Source organism: Oncorhynchus kisutch, linkage group LG5, assembly GCF_002021735.2.
Source record: "Oncorhynchus kisutch isolate 150728-3 linkage group LG5, Okis_V2, whole genome shotgun sequence".
In the NCBI taxonomy this organism is placed as follows: domain Eukaryota; kingdom Metazoa; phylum Chordata; class Actinopteri; order Salmoniformes; family Salmonidae; genus Oncorhynchus; species Oncorhynchus kisutch.
The window spans coordinates 16,244,714-16,267,538 of NC_034178.2; the positions used below are offsets into that span (position 1 = coordinate 16,244,714).

Genomic DNA, 22,825 nt, shown 5'->3' on the forward strand with positions numbered 1-22,825 from the left:
ACTAATTGAGTGTATGTAAACTTCTGACCCACTGGGAATGTGATGAAAGAAATAAAAGCTGAAATAAAAAAAAATAAAGTTGTGATTCTAATTGACCATTACAGGGAATTTTTACTCAGATTAAATGTCAGGAATTGTGATAAACTGAGTTTAAATGTATTTGGCTAAGGTGTATGTAAACTTCTGACTTCAACTGTACAGTCAGACAGACAGAAGTAGAGAGAAGGGAAAAAGACAGACAGTATAAGAGATAGATACAAAGAGAAAAAGAGAGAAATACACAAGTCAGAGAGGGATACAGATGGACACAGATTATTTGACAAGTGGAGTGACAGCGAAACAGACAGCTGCGAGAGTGAAACCTCTCAAGCTGTGGGTGTGTGTATGAGAGAGACGCCTACCACCTCCCACTCTTCACTGTTGAATCCCACTAATCCTCCCCAACGCCTCTTTGTTCCATCTGGAAAACAAGCTGGCTTAGCGCGCTAATAGCATCGCTAACGGTGCCACAAACCCCACTATCAGTGAACGGGAGGGGGCGGGGTCGCCAGCTACGCTAAAGCTAATCGCTAACGGCGCCGCTAACACCACTATGCGTCAAAGGGGGGACCTCAGCATACGGTAAAACTAAAGCTAGTGCCACAAATCCCCTGTTCCTATCAGGAACCACTCTCTTGTCAATACAGGGAGTGAGACGTACCATTGTGGAGTGACACAGGGGGATCTGTGTGCCTAGCTGTGTTGGGTGACTAATCCACTGCAGCTGAGCTAGCTAGCATACCTCCTCCCTGCCTCCTTCCATTCATGGCCAGAGACAAAGTACAGAAGGTAACCCTGTAAGGGCTCTAAGCCATTATGTGGGAGTGCTGTTTGTGTGGAAACAGTATGATAACAGTAGTACTCCATTGTTGATTCACTGGGATCAGTGGAAAGTAAAGCCTCAGCCTCAATGTGCGGAGTAGGACAACATGTCACTGTAACCTCTTGGGAACTCTCAAACTCTAACTGGAATACACATGAAACTAGGGACTACCGGTATACAATGTGGCAACTTCACAGTGCGCAGTGAAATGATAATCATCTGTCAATAACATCTTGAACATTTTCAAATTTAATGATATTGCATATCGGCCTAAAATATTGGCCATCGGCCTCCTTGACGCCCAAAAACCGGTATCGGCATCGACCTTACAAAATCCATATTGGTTGTTCTCTAACATATACATTCGATCATACAACCACTCCTAAAATAGCAATACCTTAATCAGCAGAGCTTAATAACATTTTCTCAGCAGTCAGCCCAAAATCATAGATTTCTATGTGAATTCCACAATAAAGTAATTTACATAGCTTTCATAGTTGGTCACGCGGAAATCACAAAAGGATGTTCATGCCGAGTTAGGCGTTCACTAAACTTGGCTGAAGGTTGTTGTTTTGCAACTTGTGCGCTAAGGGTAATGGTTGCTTTGCAATTGTATAATGGGGGATCTAAATACAAAACGAGCTATTTGCTAACATTTTGGCTCTACCAGGAGTTTGACGAGACCTTTAGTGAGCGCCACTGGCATTCAGATGTACAAATTGTGCCAACTCATTATACACAGAGCTGTTTTATAGTGCAAATGTGCATCAGTACTATTAAAGCCTCGAAGTGGCTCCGAATATTAAATGTCAATTTGCAACTGGTAATTAGTTGAATTGGCTATCTCCGTTAACGTGCTCACCTCGAGACAAGGAAGTTGGTTAAACGAGGGGGGGGGGGGGGGGGGGGGAAACAAGAACTAACACAAATTAAGAATTCATACTTCACAACCTTGATTTCATTCTCACTGTACGTCTCTCTAAAATCTTAATTTGTATTATTTTCTCTCCATCTTCCTCGTATTTTTCTCAATCATTCTATCCTCTTTAACTCCCCATGTCTTTATTTCTGTTCTCATTGCCTGTATATCACTTTGTTCTCGTTCTATCCCTCAATGCTTCCATGCTGCTCAGCATTCTCAGCGTTCCAGCTCGCTATTGTAATTGACTGCAAAATGAGGGATATTAGCGATAAGCCCTTCAAGTTTTGTCAGACCTGCTTATCGTCTGAGAATTCGTCCTTCTGAGGCGCTCTTTTTTTGAAGCCCTCCACATCACACACACACACACACACACTCCCTTGAGTGCCTCCAAAATCAATTTGGAGTCATGGAGCCAGAGTGGAAAGGGAAAGAGAAAGACAGTTGCTTTTCAGACCTGCTGGTTAGCTGCCCCTCCCTCTCTCTCTCTCTCTCCCTTTCACAGGCTCTATGACCAGAGTGTAGGATACCTCCTGATCTTGTGGAGGCTTGCCGCAAGTAGCGGCGGCTTCCTGTTCATGCTTGTTTGGTTGCTTCAATATGTGTGTGTGAGGACGGGGACTAATGTGCGGAAAACAAAGGTTCATGAAGGATGAGGGGTCTTAGTCGGACTTAGGTGGGCAGGACCTTGCAGTGAAAGACCTAACCTTACCTAGTCCCTGAACACGGCAGCTTTTTTTTTGTCTGAGTAAATGTAAGGCGTGTAAATGTGAGAAAATGTGAGGTGTGTCGCTATAGTGGAGATGGTCATCTCGAATCTCCATACCATTGATGATGACGATTATACATTTTTATGACGATGATGATGACAAAGATGGTGTTGAAGATGACGATAATGACATTCCTTTTGAAGTAGATGGTGGGAATGAAAATAACAATGATGACGACATAACGACAGCGATAATTATCAAAATAGGGACAATGAAGATCAAAACAGAGGAACACTCACTCTGGACACCATGAGACTTGACGTCTCTCCAGTCCTGCGAGCCCACATCCTTGTAGTTGACCAGGTAGTGGCCAATGGGTACACCGCCATGTGAGTCGGGTTTCATGAATGTCACCGTGGCGATGCGCTGCGACACGGCCGACAAGCGCACCGAGTACGGGTTCGAGGGCACGTCTGGAAAAAAGCAGAGAAATAGGTGTCACACTCATAACCGTCCCCCATTAAAACAACACACATCCAAACATCAGTTCCGGTAACCCTTCAGAAACATTACATTGACGTCTCTATTTGTTACGGAAACATAATATCGCTGGTGAGTCGTTATTGGAAAATCAAAACTACGTGATACAAAGATGTCGCTATGGGAACTCAGGCTTATTGGGTTTTGCGATGCAGAATGCTTTGTGTTAACCCACACACAGTGTTCAGGCGAAGTAGAAAAAAAAAGCCAAGGCCATTATATTTATCAGCGGTTGACTCAATCCCGTTATCACACAAACACTTCCCTTTTATCTGGTGGAGCCACGGGGCTTCGAGCAAATCAAAAGAAACCGTTGCTGTCCTACAGAGCCTCTCTTTTATAAGACCAGGAATACATTAAGGAGAGAGAGGACTTTCAGCATGGTTGTGGAGCTACACACAATCGGGCACACACATAGACACAAGCATAAATGTACACACTGATATGCAGCCTGCACACACACTAGTATAAATGCACGCACACACACGCCCACGCAAACCATCTACCACATGGATAAAAGTTTGAGCTATGAAGGTCTATGTACGAAGCCTGATTCAACAACTGATTCTGAAAAGCCAGCACATACCTTCTCAATAAGTGGTACACGTTGCTAAAGTTAAATAGTTGCAATGTGTATCTAGCGACAAGTGTATTATTTACACCTAAACTGTATTTCTTTCGATCTCTGTTGCGATATGACACAAAGTTAAAGTGGGAAGGGAGACAAATTGAACTCTTTGCTAACACCGTGGGTATAGGCAGTTCAAGGCTTCAGCGTCAAACCTTCACAGTCTTGTATACACTGCATTTTTAACTTGGCACAACCCCATAATATCTTGAGTAATACATCAGAGACTGTATTCACAATGCGTCTCAGAGTAGGAGAACTGATCTGATTTAGCCTTTTAAGTCATAATGAATAAGAGGGTGGACCTGATCCTAGTTCAGCACTCCTACTCCGAGAGACTTTGTGAATTCAGGCCCAAATCTTCTTAACATCAGGGATGATGCTGGACTTTTCAACCATGATCTGCCATTTACTTGCGTCAATAACATTTCAAATATCATTCAAGTTACATAAAGAGCTGCATAAGCGGGTTAGCTTATGCTTTCCATAGGAATGAACTGATCATTAATCAAATGTTAGCATTTTAGCGGGGTAATTGGCTGATAGGTTTGGCTCACGGTCTTCTATCTAGAGTTATTACACTAGAGCTTCCTCTCTCTTTAATGATCAGACTTTAGAAACCGAATCAAACTGATGGGCGCGAGAGTGTGTGCGTGAAGGAACTGTTGTTTCATTTCATGGATCCCCAAATCTGGCGACACTACATTCACTGCGAGATGAGCGAAGACTTGTTTATTTTTCTTTAGCGTCTGTGTGTGTGTGTGTGACAGAGTTTATAAAGGGGTCTCTGTGTGTTTGAAGTGTGTGTTCCGACGTGTGTGTGTGTGTGTGTGTGTGTGTGTGTGTGTGTGTGTGTGTGTGTGTGTGAATGCGGAAATGCATATGTATGTGGGTATGTGTGTGGAAGAATGTCTCTTAAAACTACATCTTAAGTCCTTTTTCTGAGAATTCTGCTTCTCAGAGGCCCTGTGTTTGAAGTAACTGAATCTGTACTAAAATGAATTGGACTGCGTTATTGTATATTAGTGCACAGTAAATTAGCGGGTACTTTAGTAAATAGGGGGAACTACTTTAAATCAGCGAGCACTATTTGAGATTAGTTTAGGCTAAATAGAGGCTGGGGGGGGGGGATGCTTGGGTCAGCACTAGATATTTCATTGCTTGATTGCGGCAATATTTGGTTAATCATGCCACATGGATGATACATAGTTGGAACTATTTGGTTGATGCATGAACTTTGATATGTTGAGGTGCATGGTTTACCCGATTCAATGTGTACTGTATGATATCAAGGGAAAGTCCAATGTGCTATAATGGGGGGGGGGGGGATTGGTTACTTTACGAGGCCAGCACTTACCTGCCTGGGCCAAGATGAACTCCTGGTATTTCGCTCCGATGTTGTTACGTGCCGTGCAGTTGTAGCGTCCGAAATCCCTGTCGGATACTGGGGTGACCTAGGGACAAACATTTGAGTGAGCACAGAGACCAGAGCTGAGTCAATACACAGACACTGGCATTGCACTAAGTGAAGTCTTTGGGTAACACTATATCAGCCAGTATAAAGCATTGTTTCTTTCATTCAGTCCTTTTTGTAAGTTGGCAATGAACTAGGGAAGAGATGCAGAGGAGAGGAAAGGAGTTGAATAGACCACTTGGAAGCTGGGGATGCTAAGGTGGCCATGTATTTCTGAAGTTAGACTGTTTACTGGTGGGTGACCTTTTCCTTCCTATACCCACCTCTAGCAGGGACTTGCCGTCGATTGTGTGGACACGTGTGTTGGCAGTGCCTTCGGCCGAGATGGTGAGGCGTTCTCTCCTCCATAGCATGGTGGCGGGCGGGTTGGACTTGACGTCACAGCTGATGTTCACCGGGTTGCCCTCCCACGAGTAAAAGATGGTTTGGTTGGTCTGGAACTTGGGCATGTCTATCCAAGACACAACACGATTGGTCGGTTAGCTTCCAAGTCATGCAAAAGGGGCAATAAAAAAATAATAATCTGAGATGATCAAAATCCATAAAACTGTTGGGTTTAAGCATAATCACACAAAGGGAAAAGACAGAGTGCCTCATGAAAGCCTCAATACACTCTCCCTAAAGTTCAAAGGAAGCCTGAACTTATTGAAGACACCTCATGCTGGGCGAAAGATCTCCATTACGATACTCTTCCCGAGCGTGTGTGTCGTTGTGTGTGAATGTGGTGCCGAGCTGGATGGGTGCTAATGAACGATCCACCCCCTGCATTGGGGGGGGGGGGGGGGGGGGGGGTGGATCGCCGCTGCACTCGCCCAGTAGTCAGTAGAGTGGCTTTATAGTAATTTTAATATGCTTGCTCGCAGTATCCCATTAGGGATATTGATGTCTGGCGCTCTGTCACGAAGGAGGACGTGCATCTACCACCTCCTCTAGTCCCGCCACAGACTTAATAAATACGTTTATTAGCTCCGCGGCGACAGCTGGCTTAGCCCCCGCCCGCAACTACGCTCAATCACACACCTCTCGGGGCTGATTTTTGTCCCTCTACTTTCTAACGGTCAAGTGTTGAGCGAGGGTGTGGTGGGTCACTGCTCTGAGGGTGTGGCACTGCCAAGGGTGGCTGGAGAAAAGTGAGCGCAGTGATGTCATGCATGCTCACCTCAAAGGATGCCATTCATAGCACGTTTGTTAGAAAAGACATGTATGTTTCATGCCATTAGCCATTTCACACGAGTTCCAAATATCTCTAACGGTCGCCCCCAGGGTGAGTTTATTTATGCGTGTGATATCATACTGCACACACTATTCCAAAATGTGATTGTTACGCAACAGGACAGTTAACCTACGCTGCCCTAAAACCAAGGCACGCTGCCTGCTAATTATCGATTGGCTGTGTTTCAAATTGTCCATTTTTTAAAATTTTCTAACAACAGTTTGAATTGAGGTGTGTTCCGTCTCCTCATTAATTCACATAAGAAGTAGCCCATTTCACTGTTGCTGACAATATATCTTTGATACTTTACTGAGCCGGACAAACTTTTCTCTTCAACGAGAGCCCAAGCACCTCTCCAGTTTTTCCTCAGATTAGGTATGAAGTCATGGCACATCTCTAGTCAGAAGAGGCCTTGCACAGTTTCTGGCTGGCACCTGCATTGACTTCATTGTTCTTTAGAACTTTGGACATGTGTGCATTCCTATCAAAGTAAGTGCCTTATTTTTTGTATATCGTGTTGTCATTCCTATTGTAGCATACCATATGTATGGATCATAATTGATTTACTGTTTCATTCACGTTTTCAAGTACTGGTGACAAATCATGCATTCCGATTCTTACATAGATTGTAATGGAATGATGTGTGTAAAATACTTTAAAGTTTTACTGATTATGATGAGCTAATGCTAAGCTAATTACCAGCTGTGTGTGGCGCCATGTTTGTTGATATCATACAATGCATTCTGGTTGCAAAGATGTTATAACAAAACGAGAGGAAGGTATAGTACACTCGACTGACTTATGGTGCGTCCAAGACAACTGGGACCTGGGAAAAATACGAGGTCAAATCATGACGTCAGTGATCTTCAGGTCAGAAAGTCCGAGCTCTAGTTAGAGGCCCAAGTTTCCATGTTGGATGACCATTCAACATTTTTTTTCCCAGTCTGAGCTAATTTTTTTCCTGAGTTCCTAGTTGTCTTGAACTCACTGGTCGGAAGATGGAGATTTCCCAGTTCGCAGTTGTTTTGAACTAGGCATCAGATTGTAACTATGGTACCTCAGGGTTGCCAGCTCAGATCCCCCATCCAGGGGTTTTATTTTCATTTGGCTTATAAACTTCTCCTGTATTTTCCCCCCATGTATTGATAAATACCCCATCATAGTAATATCTCCCCACAATACCTTCCCTCATTTCTACATCCCATGGACTTGAAATTCCCCCAAAAATGTAATGAACCCGCCCACAAACTCCGCTAAAATGGTTTCATCCCTGTCTAGCTTTCGAGCTATGGTTAGGCTAGGCAGTAGGCTTGCATTTGGGGTGATGATCTGTGATCTTTGTCACTTGTCAAAAAACAGTAAAGGACTTGTCAAGTCATGTGCTCCGGTTCTTGTACATCGAAGATTTGTAATATGCTGAAAAGTGGCCAAACTAAGTTCATATTTTTCAGGAAATAGGCAAAGCCATCTTTGACTATGTTTATTTGCGTTTTATAGTGAATGACATTCTGGGATTATGGATGTGGTACATTGTAAACAAGTCTAGCTTTTAGGTCTCTAACATAAGTTTTTTTTTGTCAGCACAACTTGTTATTTAGTGTTCTGTGTTATGTTTGCATGATGAAGTTCACATTTGTCTTTTACAATAAAAGGTGAAGACCTTTATTTCCCATCAGTACAAAACATTGTTTAGATGTTTTTTTGGACAAAGATGCTGTTTAGACACGTTTGTTGCATCAAATGTTCTGTTACTTCTGTTCCAATCACATATTTGCGATGGTACGCTGCAGGGACCACTCAACAATGATCACAAATATGTGATTGTACAAATCAAAGGGTGAAAGCACCATTGGATGAAATTGAACTGTGTTCTGAAATGAGAAGGTGAGATCTTTAGCTTTAATCTTATTATTAAAGAGTACAGGAGGAAGCTGTCTTTTTCACCAGGAAGTGTGTGTGTGTGTAATATGGAGTAAATAATGCAGCAGGATATCCTCCTACTAATTAGCCTTTCTGGGGGGGCAGGCAACTCTATTGTGATTATTCAAGCATTTGCTAAAAAAGGGAAAACAGAAACACTGTTCAACAATGGAATATTACAAGTCAGCAGCTTTGTGTGTGTGATTTTGATGCTTTGCATGTGCAAACAAGTTGTATTGGTTTGGTTTAAGATGAAATAATGAAAAAGCATTTTTATTAACTTCCATTGTCCTCCAGTAGAGAATATTATCTCTACTTCAGTTTTCTCCCTGTGTGTGAATACTGTGCAGATGTGCAAACTTGTCTGTGTGTGTGTATACCGTATCAGCGCAGGCATGTGTGTTTTTGTTCTCCAACAGTACTTACACTCTATATCGAGGAACATGCTCTTTTGGTGGCCCCCGATCCTGCTGAGGGTCTCACAGTCAAAACGTCCCAAGTCAGTAAGCTTCACCCCACTGATGGTCAACATGGACTTGCCATGGCGGCCCCGCACATCCATACGTCCATCTTGGCTCTGTGCACACACACATGCATAAGAACACACGTACACAAATAGATTGTGAATGTATTGCATACTGTACATCTCATGTGAAGAATTTGCTTCATCCACTCCATCCATCCAGCCGGGACGACAGATAGCCTAGTTGTTAGAGCGTTGGGCCAGCAACCAAAAGGTTGCTAGATCGAATCCCCGAGCTGACAAGGTGAAATCTGTCGTTCTGCCTCTGAACAAGGCAGTTAAATCCCCTGTTCCTAGGCCGTCATTGTAAATAAGAATTTGTTCTCAATTGACTTGCCTGGTTCAATAAGTTTTTAATCCATACACTTTTTATCTGTTGACGTTTTACTTCATAACAACCTCACACACCTTCATCACCGTTAAACCCCCCTGACACTAAGTCAAACCAAGTATCTGATGTAAAATCAGTTTTACGCCTCTGGCTAGGATTAATGTGATTGACTATCAATTGATTTGCAATAATTAGATAGAGAACTGTGAAGACAGATGGTCTCAATTTGAAGCCGAGGGTCAATTAGATTGGGAGCGGCAATCATTCCTTGTAATCATCAATGATACTTAACAAAGACAAACTAGCTCAGGGTGATCATCACTTACAAAGGAAATCTTTTGGGTTCTTCGAATAGTTTGAGAGTTTGATCAAGCCTGTCTGTAGTGCCAGATGGGCGTGGATTGCACTTTTGGGACTACTCCATTGGTTATTTTAATATTTGAAAGAAAACAAATACTATTTGAACACAGCACTCAGAAGACTGCAGTCGTAACCCCCGGAGTTCCCATGCCAGGTCTAATTTGGCCTATAGATATCTCCCCCCCCCCCCCTGGGACCCGTCTCTGTGTCACTTTCCTCCCTTCTCCAGCCTTGAGCCCTGGTGTCTTCTGGGAGCTTGCCCCTGCAGTGTGCGGATGTGGCAGACTCACACAGACTCCGACGTCCACTCTATAGATCTCCCGAGACAATCGATGCATAGACAGCTCATTTCTAGTGCCCCAACGCCCCCTGTTAATGCCCATTATAATTCCTCAGTTGTATCAGCACTGACTGAAGTCTCTCGCAGTCGTTTCAGATTGAAACAATCTCTTGCAGTCATTTCAGCTCACACAGTCTCTCGCTACTGCCAGGTTAAAGAGGCCTCCCTTTAAGGAGTGATAAAGGGTATAGTAAAGTTGGTTTGATCTCAGGTGAATCCTCACTTGTGTAGATTCAAGTTGGTTTTTCCTTGAAGGTGATTGTGTTTAATAACAATGGTGGTTGGCTATGAAAGTGGTGCTTTCAGTAGCATGGTCACAGTATGCTACTGCACATATACAGCAGGTGCCCTCCACATTCCATTTGAACAATTCAGGAGTAGAACTGACCACTGAATTTGGAATGAGTATAAACGCTGTCAAATAAACAGGGGGGCAGAAAGCAGAGCAAATTTGCCAGAGGAAGAGAATGCTGACTCTGGGCTTTGTGCATTCTCTCTCGCTCTCTCTCTCCTATATTTGGGTTATGTATTCCCAGGTTCACCTGGCTGAGGAAGGGATGCTCCCTCCAGGGAGAAGGAGGGAGGCGATGGGGGGGGGGGGGGAGGAAAGGGAGGAGGGAGGGAGTGAGACACTAGCCTGTTTGATATGCAGCGCAGAGGAGCTGACATGGACAGGAGGCACTGCAGGAGCACACACTCAGACACAGCCAGAAGGAAGGAGAAAGAGAGAGAGAGTATGAGACAGAAAGCCCACATAGCAAGAGGGAGACAAAGAGAGCTAGGTAGAGAGAGAGAGAGAGAGAAAAAGAGAGAGAGGTAAAGGTAGGTGGAAGATGAAAGATGGAGAGCAGAGCAGATCACTGGAAGTCCTCTCCATCTGATGTGAGGAAACTGAACATGCCCTCCTACACCCTGCAATGGTCACACATGATCTTAAATAAGATATCTCCAAAGCTGAACTCCAAGTAAGCCCATACGAACTTCTCCGATGGTATTAGTGCTGGCTCTGGATCAGTTAAAAGAAGACGCCACAACTTTCCTTATCCTCTTTCTTCAGTAGAGATACAGTGGCTGTGCCTGTTGCCCTTGGGAGTGCCGGCTTGCTGTAAGACCTTATTAAGCTGCAAAGAATGGGGAGCTGCTGTGGCTTGCTGCTAGTGCTATCATAACCTCGCCAGTGGCATTGAGATGAGAAAACAGGTAAACAGAAACCCACAATGCTCTGTTACTATGTATCATTGACTTTCAGCAAGCGTACACTGTTTCTCAACTAGTTTGCTGGGTTTGTATGTGCTTCCATGAGAAACAAATATGCTAGCGACAGCAAAAAAGGAGACAAAACAAAACAAAACAGTGCTCTTGCTACATTACCCTGATGTAAAGTAGTGGCGTTACGTTTTATGGTACTGGATAAAAGAATAGAGAGTAGCGTGCTGGCTGTGTCTGGATATGCAGATGTAAATTGAAAGAAGAGGCGAGTAGCTTTACACCTAATGACCATGGCCATCAATCAAGGCAGCAATATACACAAAGCCCTGTTTGTTCTTTCCCGTACATTTAGGTGTGTTGCTCGGCACTCACATTTCCATAATTGCATTTGCCTCAGCACGCGAAGAAGTATTTACTCTCATTCAGTGCCTTGATTTATAAAGCCGAGCGGTTTGTGCCAACGCACACATTCATTTATCTCAGCCATTGACCTTTTTCCCGTGGAAAGTGGAAGCCATCTTTGCTAATGCAGCGCCTCTCGAAAAGCATTAGTGCTCGGCGGCTACTGAGACAATGACAGAGAAACACAGGGTAGCTGTCTGTTTACTCTCAGCCATGTTGAGAGCATTTCTTTAAACCTCTGTCTGTTGAGACATAATGTATGCTCCGAGAATCTCAGAGAGATGGTCTTCATTGAAAAAAATCCTAGTCGTGACCAACATGGTTTTGTTTCAAATGAGTCTTCATATATACTGTACCTTATTGCATTGGGGATATAACGTAGTGCCTCTAAAGAACCCTAGGATGGAGATGTTGGAATTACTGGGTCCCACAAAACGTATACTCATAAAATGTCTGTGCTGAGAACTACTCTATGACGCAGTCACATCCATCTTCAAAGATGAGCATTCTCCTCAGATATGTTCTTTGTTAATACCGGGCAACTGGTCGGTGCATGTGCGTCTGGGCAAGAAATAAGTGGTGAGAGAGGGTTGAGGAAAGTACTTTGTGTGACTGTAGGCAGTATGAAGTGGAAGATGGAGAGTAAAAGCAGGGACAACGGGGTTACCTTGTCTCTGTCTGTCTGTCTGTCTGTCTGTTTGAGCGTGTGTGTGAGTGTTCGCGTGTGTGCGCGCGCTTGTGTGCGTGTGCATGTGTACGCAAGCATGCATGTGTGTGTGAGCATGTGCGTGCTTGTTTGCGTGTGAAGGTGTTTGTCTAGAGAGAGTGAAATGGGTACCAGTAGAGTGCAACAGTAGGCAACACTCAATGAAAAGGGGGGCGGAAGTAAGAGCAGGGGACAGCCCGGTGTTACCTTGTCTCCGTCGGTGAAGCTCCGACCATCGTTGGCTCTCCTCCAGGAGATCTCAGGCAGCGGCTCACCCTCGGCCACGCAGGAGATCATGGCGGCGCTGCCCTCTACCGCCGTCACGTTACGCAGCTGGGTGATGTGTGGCTGGACTGGAGGGACAGAGAGGGAAAGAGAGAGATTGAGAGAGAGAGTCCAAGATAGATACAGGAGAGAGAAATAGAGAGAGGAGGAGAGAGAGATAGAGGAAAGAGAGAAGGAGAGAAAGAGAGGGTGGATGAAAGAGATAAAGAGAGCGATAAGGGATGAAGAGTTAAAGGAAGAAAGACAGAGATAGGGAGAAAGAGAGAGACAATAATTTAAGACAGGAGACGCCTAGTGCAAGCACCAGGTATTGGAAGATGGACGACTTTGGGCTTTGGACTATTGAGGCCATACGATCTAAATCTACTTTTCAGCATCGTACGTTTCTATTTCTATTTCTGAAAGTAGAGTTGTGCACCACAGTTTATACCCTCGAGACAAAGTAATCCTTACATTTGAGTCCACACCATGCCCAGACAGACAACCACTACTTTGAGTTAAGTCTCCCTACTCCCTCACATCCTCTTTCTCACAATATCTTTACTTCTCCTCTTTCTCTTCGACAGAAGTTTTTTCCTCTTTCATATATTCTTTCTATACAGTCTCTTTAATTCCTTCTGTGGATCCTCTGGCTTCTTAACAGACGCAGCATTACGCCGGCTGACTGGCGATGGCTGGGTGTTTAGCGATGAGACACGCGGTGTACAGACAAACCCTTTTTTTTAATGCCGAGCGCCCTCGATAAAAAGCATTAAGGAGCGTGGCACCACGGCGGTGGCGAAGAGGTCCGCTCACCATTGGTCTCCGGCGGATAAACCGCTGTCTAAGCTAGCGCCCAAACACCACGCGTGTCGCGGGCAAATAGTGTGCAATAAGTATAGTGTGCAATAAGTATATATATACACATATATATCATGTATACATTTTTTTTATACAACATGTACAAGTAAAGTAGCGACGGCTGTAAAGCTGTGAAGAAATGGAAGTAAACAGGAGAAATAGGCTGCTTTTTAAGGCGGTCTTGGCGAAATCAAGTAGTCGTTTTGTAATTTCAAAAAGAGTGAACCTTAGGGTGGATGAGCCATCTAAGGGGATTTAGAGCTTGTCACGTAATGGGGTCATACACACACCTATGCCTACTGTATATGCACCAACACATACATATGCATGTACATTTGCATGCGCACACATACAAACACACAAAATCAAATATTTTCTTTAGGCCTTTAGAGCTACATAGTTGAAATTGGCCTAGTCATTGAAGAGCCAAAAATGGAAGCATTAAACAATTATCTTTTGACAGAAATAACAAGTCATTAATATTTCGATGGAGATTTTCCAAGGTAAGCTAAATACTTACAAACATGGCCTTGAGACCTGCCTTAAGTACCTCAGCACTTTTACACCCAGAGGCCCTAGTGGGAACCAAGAAGTGATACACAGATGAGGCCTATGATTCATACAATAACTCCAGGGTGGGAAAGGTGCTGTAAAGGATGAACAATAGCCTACCCCCTTCAAATGAAATATGATAGTATTCATCAATATGATACGGGAATGGGCTTAAGCTTATGCACAACAGATGGTCAATTCTGTGCAAGTGTGTCTTCTCCTTTACAGATGAATAACTGATCCGTGGAGCAAGCTGAAGATGGAAAAGATATTAAGCGACTCTCGGCAGCACAATAAGACCTTCATCAAGGTCTTCTCTTTTACACATTATTGTGTAAAATAAGCTTTTGCTTCACGTTTCTTAACTATATTATTGATGTTTCATGGTCGTCCAGATGTTGGCCAGTGCAGCTGCTTCGGGTGACACCAAACGCAAGAGGCCACAAAAATTCAACCCTGTGAAACACCAAGAAATGTGGCCTCTAAACTCTCAATGACAAATCCCTCTCTTCTCTTCATCTCCTGCTCTCTCAACTTGCAGGGGTAACACAACTCTTACGACTGTGTTTCCCCACTGCACTTTGCAAAACAAAACTCAAGCCCTCCGCTATCTTCTTAATTGAAATATGCATTTTGAAGACCAACCGGAGCCTGGGCCTTGAAAGGATCTTGATGACTAGAGCATAAATCTCCATACATTTTCATAAAGAGGAAAGAGCTCCATCGGAATAATCAGGGAGGAAATATGCTGGCAGCTTTATGAAAATATAAATTGAAACTTTTATGAACAGGGTGCCACCGATTCTACAATAAATGAGTTGTATTTTTTTCCCCGCCTGGAATTGTATTAGATTCAAGTTGCTGGATGATTGGTTGAGGTAGTGGCTGTATGATAAAAGTTTTCCTCTGAAATAATAGTTTCCCTTGGTGAATAGGAATTGGCTGTTTGTAGCGCTCAAGACGAAACACCTTATATTCAAATCAATATGTATTAATATTCATAGACACACGAGGTCACTTAAGATCAAGGACTGTACACTCACTAGAAAACATCCAGTAACACCACAGATAGAACAACGAGCCAGATATTTCACCGGATGTGTAAGTGTGATGCATCTGGTTGGCGTTTCCACTCGATACAAAATATGGTGATGAGAGGAATCCCAGTGGCCGGCAGTGGGAGAAGATGGATTTTGGCCGACATTATGCAAATGTTCTCATTGATGAAACAGTTCTGCTCCCAAAACTCTAATCTGTTACGAACAGAGTGGACTAAGTTTTGTCGATTTTACCCTTACCAAAAGTGAGAAAAGGGGTGAATATAGTTATTGCACATACGCACTTCACAGAGTAGGCATTCCCCCTGACGGAAATATGAAAATTCATTCTAGAACACTCGTGCTTGGTTCTGCCCCTCTCCATGCTTGTTCTGGCCACTATGACTAATTCGTTCCCATTGGAAATGACAGGCTGAGGTCTATCTTGGGTTATTTAAAAAAATCTCAGGAATACTCAGGAATATGTAGCTTATGTTGGAATATGTTGCTTATGTTGGAATATGTTGCTTAAAAATGTACATTATTATAGTGCCTTTTGCCTATGGCGGAACATTTAGTTTTTGGCTCTAAAGGCCCCAGCGTCTTTCATTCCAATCCATACGGATTTTTATTCATAGAGAGACGTGCAAAAGGTCAAAGACTTTACACTCTCTAGGAACATCAAGGAATTCACAGTAAACATGTTAAAAGCTTTCTACAGTGCCTACATCCTATAGAAATCTAAAGAAAAACTAATTGAAAAGTAACTGAGCAAAAGTAAATTGGTATGTTAAAATGACCAATTCTTGGTCCAATTACGGTTTTCTGGTTGAAGCAACATCAAATAAAATCCAGGTAGCAATGTGTTTTTCAGGACGGCATCAAGACTGCTGATAAGGACATGACATTTTGGTTGTAATTATTAAATGCGACGTGAGACCATTTGACATGTTCACTTCAATTGGAGAAGGTCCTAACATAAGGATGGATGCCCACGAATGACATGCCGCTACACTCACCGAACACTTTGAGGAAGAGCTCCCTCTCCTCCGCCCCGGCCTTGTTGGTGGCTCGGCAGGTATAGCCGCCCCCGTCCCCTTGGATGATGTTGCGGATGGTCAGGGTACTCCTGCCTCCCTCCATGGTGTTGAGGACATACTGCTCCGACCTCTGCAACCTCTGGCCCTTCCTGTGTACAGAGAGACAGATCGGGCTCCTGAGTGGTGCAGCGGTCTAAGGCACCTCAGTGCTAGAGGCATCACTACAGACCCTGGTTCGATTCCAGGCTGTATCACCACCGGCCGTCATTGGGAGTCCTATAGGGTGGCGCACAATTAGCCCAGTGTCGTCCGGGTTAGGGTTTGGCCGGCATGGCCATCGTTGTAAATAAGAATTTGTTCTTAACTGACTTGCCTAATTAAATAAAAGTTGTTTTTTAAAAACAATACAAATCAAAAACAAAGAGGATAGAGGTGCACAACCAATTCAACTATACACACATGCAAACATAGAGATAAAACGTGTACATCTCTATGCACACACACACACACACACGACACACATGCCGCCGCCCCCACCCACCACAACCACCCCTCCCCTGATATGATAAACATACCATAGCTTTACTGCATTTAAAAATAAGTTGTTTGGCACACGCACACATCCCCCACCCCCATACACATTATAATGGTGTTAAAACTACATCTCTCAAGGAAAGAGAGAGCCAGAGATAATTGAAAGTGGACTGGGAGAAATATTGAAGTATAGTAATAAGGCTGGAGGGAGCCAGGGAGGAAATTAAGAACTGTGTGTGTGTGTGTGTGTGTGTGTGTGTGTGTGTGTGTGTGTGTGTGTGTGTGTGTGTGTGTACAAGCTGGTCTGTGGAGAGGCAGCGTACTATGCACAGGAAATTACACTGACTGTATCAGAGTATATGAATGACTGAAAGCAGGCACAGCCAGCCAGCCAGGTGGAAACGACACAGACCACAACAGGAAATGTAACTGAGGGATGAGGGGGAGGGGTGAGCGAAAGAAGAAGAGAAAGGTGTTCTCTAGCTCTTTAATAGCAGAATGGTTAGTAGTGCAGTCTTGCAAACCAGTGCGAGGGGGAGGGAAGGGGGTATGGTTATGGTGACACAGTGGTCAGATTGCGGTTGTTGATGAAGAGGACACAACGGTCACAGTAGAGTTGTAGTCAGAGTTTGAGTTGTGGTCAGTGATGACCTGTGGTCAGTGATGACCTGTGGTCAGTGATGATCAAAGTGTTTGGGTGAAGCTGCACTCAGGGTGGAGTTACAGTCAGGGTTGTGCTGTGTGGAGTAGTGTTCAAAGGTGGAACAGAGAGGACAGTGCACTCAAAAAGGTTCCAAAAAGGGTTATTCGGCTGTTCCCATAGGAGAAACCATTTTGGTTCCAGTTAGAACCCTTTTCGGTTCCAGGTAGAACCCCTTTTTTGGTTCCATGCAGAACGCTGGGTTTTACATGGAGCCCAAAAGGGTTTTACCCGCAACCAAAAAGGGTCCTTCAAAGAGTGAACATCGGAAGAACCCCTTGATAGCATCTTTTTTTCTAAGAGTGTACGATGATGTGATCACAGTACAGAGTCAAGCCTGGTGGTCAGGATGGTTAAAAACCAGAGCTTTCTAAACCATTTATTTGAGCTCAATACAGTGTGACAGTCTACATGGAGCAATTAGACAAGCCAGTATTGCAAGGCGAAGCACATCGAGATATAATTTTCACAGGATAAACATAGATTTAACATTTCAATTGCTTTCTGTAATTACATGGCCAATTATAACGCCATCTCTCCCATTGATAGAAAAGCTATTACAAGAGTGAATTTGAGGCGGGGGAACAAAAACAATGTCAAGTCAAAATCCTTCCCACAGCCAATACAAAGACGGTTTTATTTGGCGCCACTCCAAAGGTTATATGCATGGCAAAGCTTAGACTTTTCTTCTGAAAGTTGAAAATGAACTTTGACATGTACACAACATTCCTTCCACACAACGGTACTAGCGTTTGATAGAGCAGTATACATATGAAATTTGGGATACCTCCTTAAGTTTCCCAAATCTCTCCTCAAGTATCTCTAGCCACTCCAATTATTACATTACACCTGTAACTTTTTGGGGTTTGTTCTGCCCTCTTCACAGGAAGACAACAACTCCCCTCTCTCTTTCCAGATCTGTGTTTCTCACTCCCAGCCTTTCCCACGTTGGGCCTTGGTTTTCAAACTGAAATGGTCCACCCACACAGACAGTGTGGTGAAGAAGGCGAAACAGCACCTCTTCAACCTCAGGAGGCTAAAGAAATGTGGCTTAACACCTAAAAACCTCGCAAACTTCAACAGATGCACAATTGAGAGCACTCTGTCAGGCTGTATCACTGCCTGGTACGGCAACTGCACCACCCAAAACCGCAAAGCTCTCCAGAGGGTGATGCAGTTTGCCCAACGCATTACCGGGAGCAAACTTCCCGCCCTCCAGGAAACACCTACAACACCCGATACCATAGGAAGGAGATCAACCACCTGAGCCACTGCCTGTTCACCCTGCTATCATCCAGAAGGCAAGGTCAGTACAGGTGCATCAAAGCTGGGACCGAGAGACTGAAAAACAGCTTCTATCTCAAGGTTATCAGACTGCAAAACAGCCATCACTAGCACACCTGTTCACCCCGCTATCATCCAGAAGGCAAGGTCAGTACAGGTGCATCAAAGCTGGGACCGAGAGACTGAAAAACAGCTTCTATCTCAAGGTTATCAGACTGCAAAACAGCCATCACTAGCACATCAGAGGCCTATAGACATAGATTAGGAATCACTGGCCACTTTTAGAAATGGATCACTAGCCACTTTAATAATGTTTCCGTATCTAGCATTACTCATCTCATATGTATAAACTGCACTCCACACTATTCTACGTAGTCACTTATAAATTGTGTTTACATATTGCATCACCCATCTCACATGTACAGTTGAAGTCGGAAGTTTACATACACTTATGTTGGAGTCTTCAAAACTTGATTTTCAACCAATCCTCAAAATTAACCCAACTTAGTGGGAAGCTTGTGGAAGGCTACCTGAAACGTTTGACCCAAGTTAAACAATTTAAAGGCAATGCTAACAAATACTAATTGAGTGTATGTAAACTTCTGACCCACTGGGAATGCGATGAAAGAAATACAAGCTGAAATAAGTAATTCTCTCTACTATTATTCTGACATTTCACATTCTTAAAATAACGTAGTGATCCTAACTGACCTAAGACAGGGTATTATTTAATGTGAGGAATTGTGAAAAACTGAGTTTAAATGTATTAGGCTAAGGTGTACGTAAACTTCCGACTTCAAATGTATATACTGTATTCTATACTACGGACTGTAAAACAGCCATCTCCAGCACATCAGAGACTGCTGCCTATAGACATAGATTAGGAATCACTTGCCACTTTTAGAAAAGGATCACTAGCAACTTCAATAATGTCTCCGTATCTTGCATTACTCATCTCTTATGTATATAGTGACATACACCACCGTTCAAAAGTTTGGGGTCACTTAAAAATGCCCTTGTTTTTGAAAAAAAGCACATTTTTTGTCCATTAAAATAACATCAAATTGATCAGATATACAGGATAGATATCGTTAATGTTGTAAATGACTATTGTAGTTGGAAACGGCTGATTTTTTATGGAATATCTACATACGCGTAGAGGCCCATTATCAGCATATGCTACATCACTCCTCTGTTCCAATGGCACATTGTGTTAGCTAATCCAATATTTTGAAAGACTAATTGATCATTAGAAAACCTTTTTGCAATTAAGTTAGCACAGCTTGAAAACTGATGTTTTGATTTAAGAAGCAATAAAACTGGCCTTCTATAAACTAGTTGAGGATCTGGAGCATCACCATTTGTGGGTTCGATTACAGGCTTAAAATGGCCAGAAGCAAAGACCTTTCTTCTTAAACTCGTTAGTCTATTCTTGTTCTGAGAGAAATGCGAGAAATTGAAGAAACTGAAGATCTCGTACAACGCTGTGTACTACTCCCTTCACAGAACATCGCAAATTGGCACTAACCAGAATAGAAAGAGGAGTGGGAGGCCCCGGTGCACAACCAAGCAAGAGGACAAGTACATTAGAGTGTCTAGTTTGAGAAACCGAGTACTCAACTGGCAGCCTCATTAAATAGTACCCGCAAAACATCCATCTCAACGTCAACAGTGAAGAGGCGACTCCGGGATGCTGGACTTCGAGGCAGAGTTGCAAAGATAGGCCATATCTCAGATTGGCCAATAAAAAGAAAAGATTCATATGGGCAAAAGAACAATGAGACTGGACAGAGGAACTCTCCCTAGAAGGACAGCATCCCGGAGTCGCCTCTTCACTGTCATTAACTTCACACAGTTAACAGAAAGTTAGATGTTGGATCTTCATTTGATCACTCTTTTGTTGCTGAGAATTTTCCTGCGGCACAGAAAATAGAGATTACGATTTACATAAATTCACTGAAAACCTGCACTTTACACACAGTAACAGTATTGCACGTTTCATGTATCCTACTTTTGTCCAGCTAATCACCTAACCACCGATCAAACAACATTATGGACTAAACGTTCAAATCCCGTTCTGCGTTCTGATTATTTTGCTAAGACAAATACTGGTCAAATCTGTACAGGATAACAGGTTTGTGTTCATTAGGGTATACAATGTATATAAAGTGTTTCAAAGCGTTTTGCAATAGAGAAAGAATCTGCATTTCTCATTGGACAAGCCCAAATTGTTGCTCCTTGTTTCAGACTGTTTTCTTCCATTTGGTGCCTAATGAACACAACCCTGTTATTATAGCTTCTAAGAACATGCTAATGAGTGTGTCACTCAGGTTCAGGATATATGCAATCGCTGTTGTATGAATGAATGAGTGTGCTAGATGTAGCATATGTTACTGTTGGAGGTGTGACTAATGTGACACACGGTACAGGTGGTGGCTCACTCTAAAAGGACATGTCACAGTGTCACCTCGATGTCATCGTTTACAGCACTGTCTTGTGAAGAGTGTGTGTGTGTGTGTCACTTAGAACATTGAAGGAGCCACTAATCTGTAACAGTGATAGATAGACCAGACTACAGTTGGTGACATTGCCATAATATAAATCAAAACATACGCCAAATGTGGTTGAGCTAGTGGTCTGGTTGGCTAGGAGTTTTGTCAAAGAAAGGCTGGATTGCATTTGGTTCGCCAAGCCACAGGCATATAGAAGTTTAGATGTATGAATAGGAAACATTAATCATGTTTATTAAGTCACAAGGTAGGGAGCAAAATGTTTTGCAATGGGAAAACGAAAACCAGAGTTTCATATTGAAGTGCAGGTTGTGTCTCATCTGTGTTCTTCTGTTTTGTGCTTAATAAACACAACCATGACATAGTGTGCAGGGGGCTAACTGTACCTGTGCCAGGTGACATCGGGGTCGGGGGATCCCGATGTGACGCAGGTGAAAGTCACTGACTCCTGGTAGTCTGCTGTGGCATTGAATGACTGCTGTAGTATCGACAGCACAGGAGGAACTATAGGAACAAGACAAAAAGGTTAACAGTTAGTGGTAAGGAGAACTTCATCAAATGACACATAGGCGAGCAAAACAGCAGAAGTGAAACACTATGCACACAGGAAATTAGCACTGCAACCTTCCCCACCCCCTCTTCAACTTAAGATTGTTGTGACATAAGAACAATACAGATCAACACGAATGTTCGCCGTGCACAGTGGTTGGGCAGAGAGTGGTCATCCTATTACCTCTGACCATAGAATATCAGCCGCAATATTTTTTCCAATTTCCAAAAGATTCTACATGTTGATTTGCCACACACCAAGTGATTTACCGTGCACGGTCAATGTTCATGTTGGACTGTCTTGTCCTTAATAGAGTGGAAATGGGGAGACTGTAGTGTCACTGTGCAGTCTTCCAAGGGACATGTAGACAGGTAACCAGCCTAGCAATGGTAGCTAGCATTTAGCCTGTCAATCTAGCTAGTTAACCAGGCTAACATTGAGCTACCATTTAGCCAGTCATCCAAGCCTATCTGGTTAACCAGGTTAACAGTGGTAGCTAGCATGTGTAGCAAGTCAACGAAGCTTAACTGTTTATCCAGGCTAACAGTAGTAGGTAGCATTTAGTCTGATCCTAGCTAGTTAACCAGGCTAACATTGAGCTAGCATTTAGACAGTCATCCTAGCCAGGCTGGTTAACCAGGCTAACAGTGGTAGCTAAAATGTGTAGCAAGTCAACCAAGCTTAACTGTTTATCCAGGCTAACAGTAGTAGGTAGCATTTAGCTTGTGATCCTAGCTGGTTAACCAGGCTAACAGTGGTAGATAGGTCTAGGATGACAGGGTAAATACTAACTGGTTAACCTGTATGAAAGCAGTAGCTGTATTCTTCCATATTGAACCAGAACTCTGTGTGTAGCCAGAACCCCCCCCCTCCCCACCTCCCAGGGCCAATTAGTTTGTAAATTATGGATCTCTTCGGCAAGACACATCATTCACCCAAGTTTTGTCGAAATCGAGCTAGTGGTGTCCCGAGATATTGCGTGTGATTAACGTATGTATGAATGGACGGAGACAGATCCATAGTGGGGGACCATTACCTAAGGAACGATAAGCAAAGGACAGAGCAAAACATCTTGACGAGAAGTTGTCTTCCACAAACATATACAGATGGATTTTGAGGTGTTACGGTCCAGTACATAGCCAATGAAATGTGTCACTGCCATACTGCCATGCAATCAACATGAGCTGTCAGCAGTGAAAGCAGTGATAGTCAGCTTACTGACAGGCCGGTGACAGCTCTATATTACAACTGTGTTTATCTGTTCTCGCTCTGACTGCACAGTCCATTTCTCTGTCTACTCTCAATCACTCTCTGTATGTCTCTCGCTCTCTCAAACAGTTGCACATGTGAACATAC

At 43.4% G+C, this 22,825-nt stretch overlaps 1 protein-coding gene across 3 annotated transcripts in view; it reads right to left on the reverse strand.

Moving 5' to 3' along the window:
• ncam2 (neural cell adhesion molecule 2) overlaps positions 1–22,825 on the reverse strand; it is a 417,495-nt gene that overhangs the window by 55,943 nt on the left and 338,727 nt on the right. For all 3 annotated transcript variants that reach the window (XM_020482721.2, XM_020482720.2, XM_020482722.2), the window contains exons 6-12: positions 21,306–21,423; positions 15,871–16,040; positions 12,345–12,490; positions 8,693–8,843; positions 5,397–5,584; positions 5,017–5,113; positions 2,791–2,964 (exon numbers count right to left, since the gene is read on the reverse strand). In XM_020482721.2, the coding sequence (XP_020338310.1) occupies positions 2,791–2,964; positions 5,017–5,113; positions 5,397–5,584; positions 8,693–8,843; positions 12,345–12,490; positions 15,871–16,040; positions 21,306–21,423 (1,044 nt within the window). The remainder of the gene's footprint in view (positions 1–2,790; positions 2,965–5,016; positions 5,114–5,396; positions 5,585–8,692; positions 8,844–12,344; positions 12,491–15,870; positions 16,041–21,305; positions 21,424–22,825) is intronic.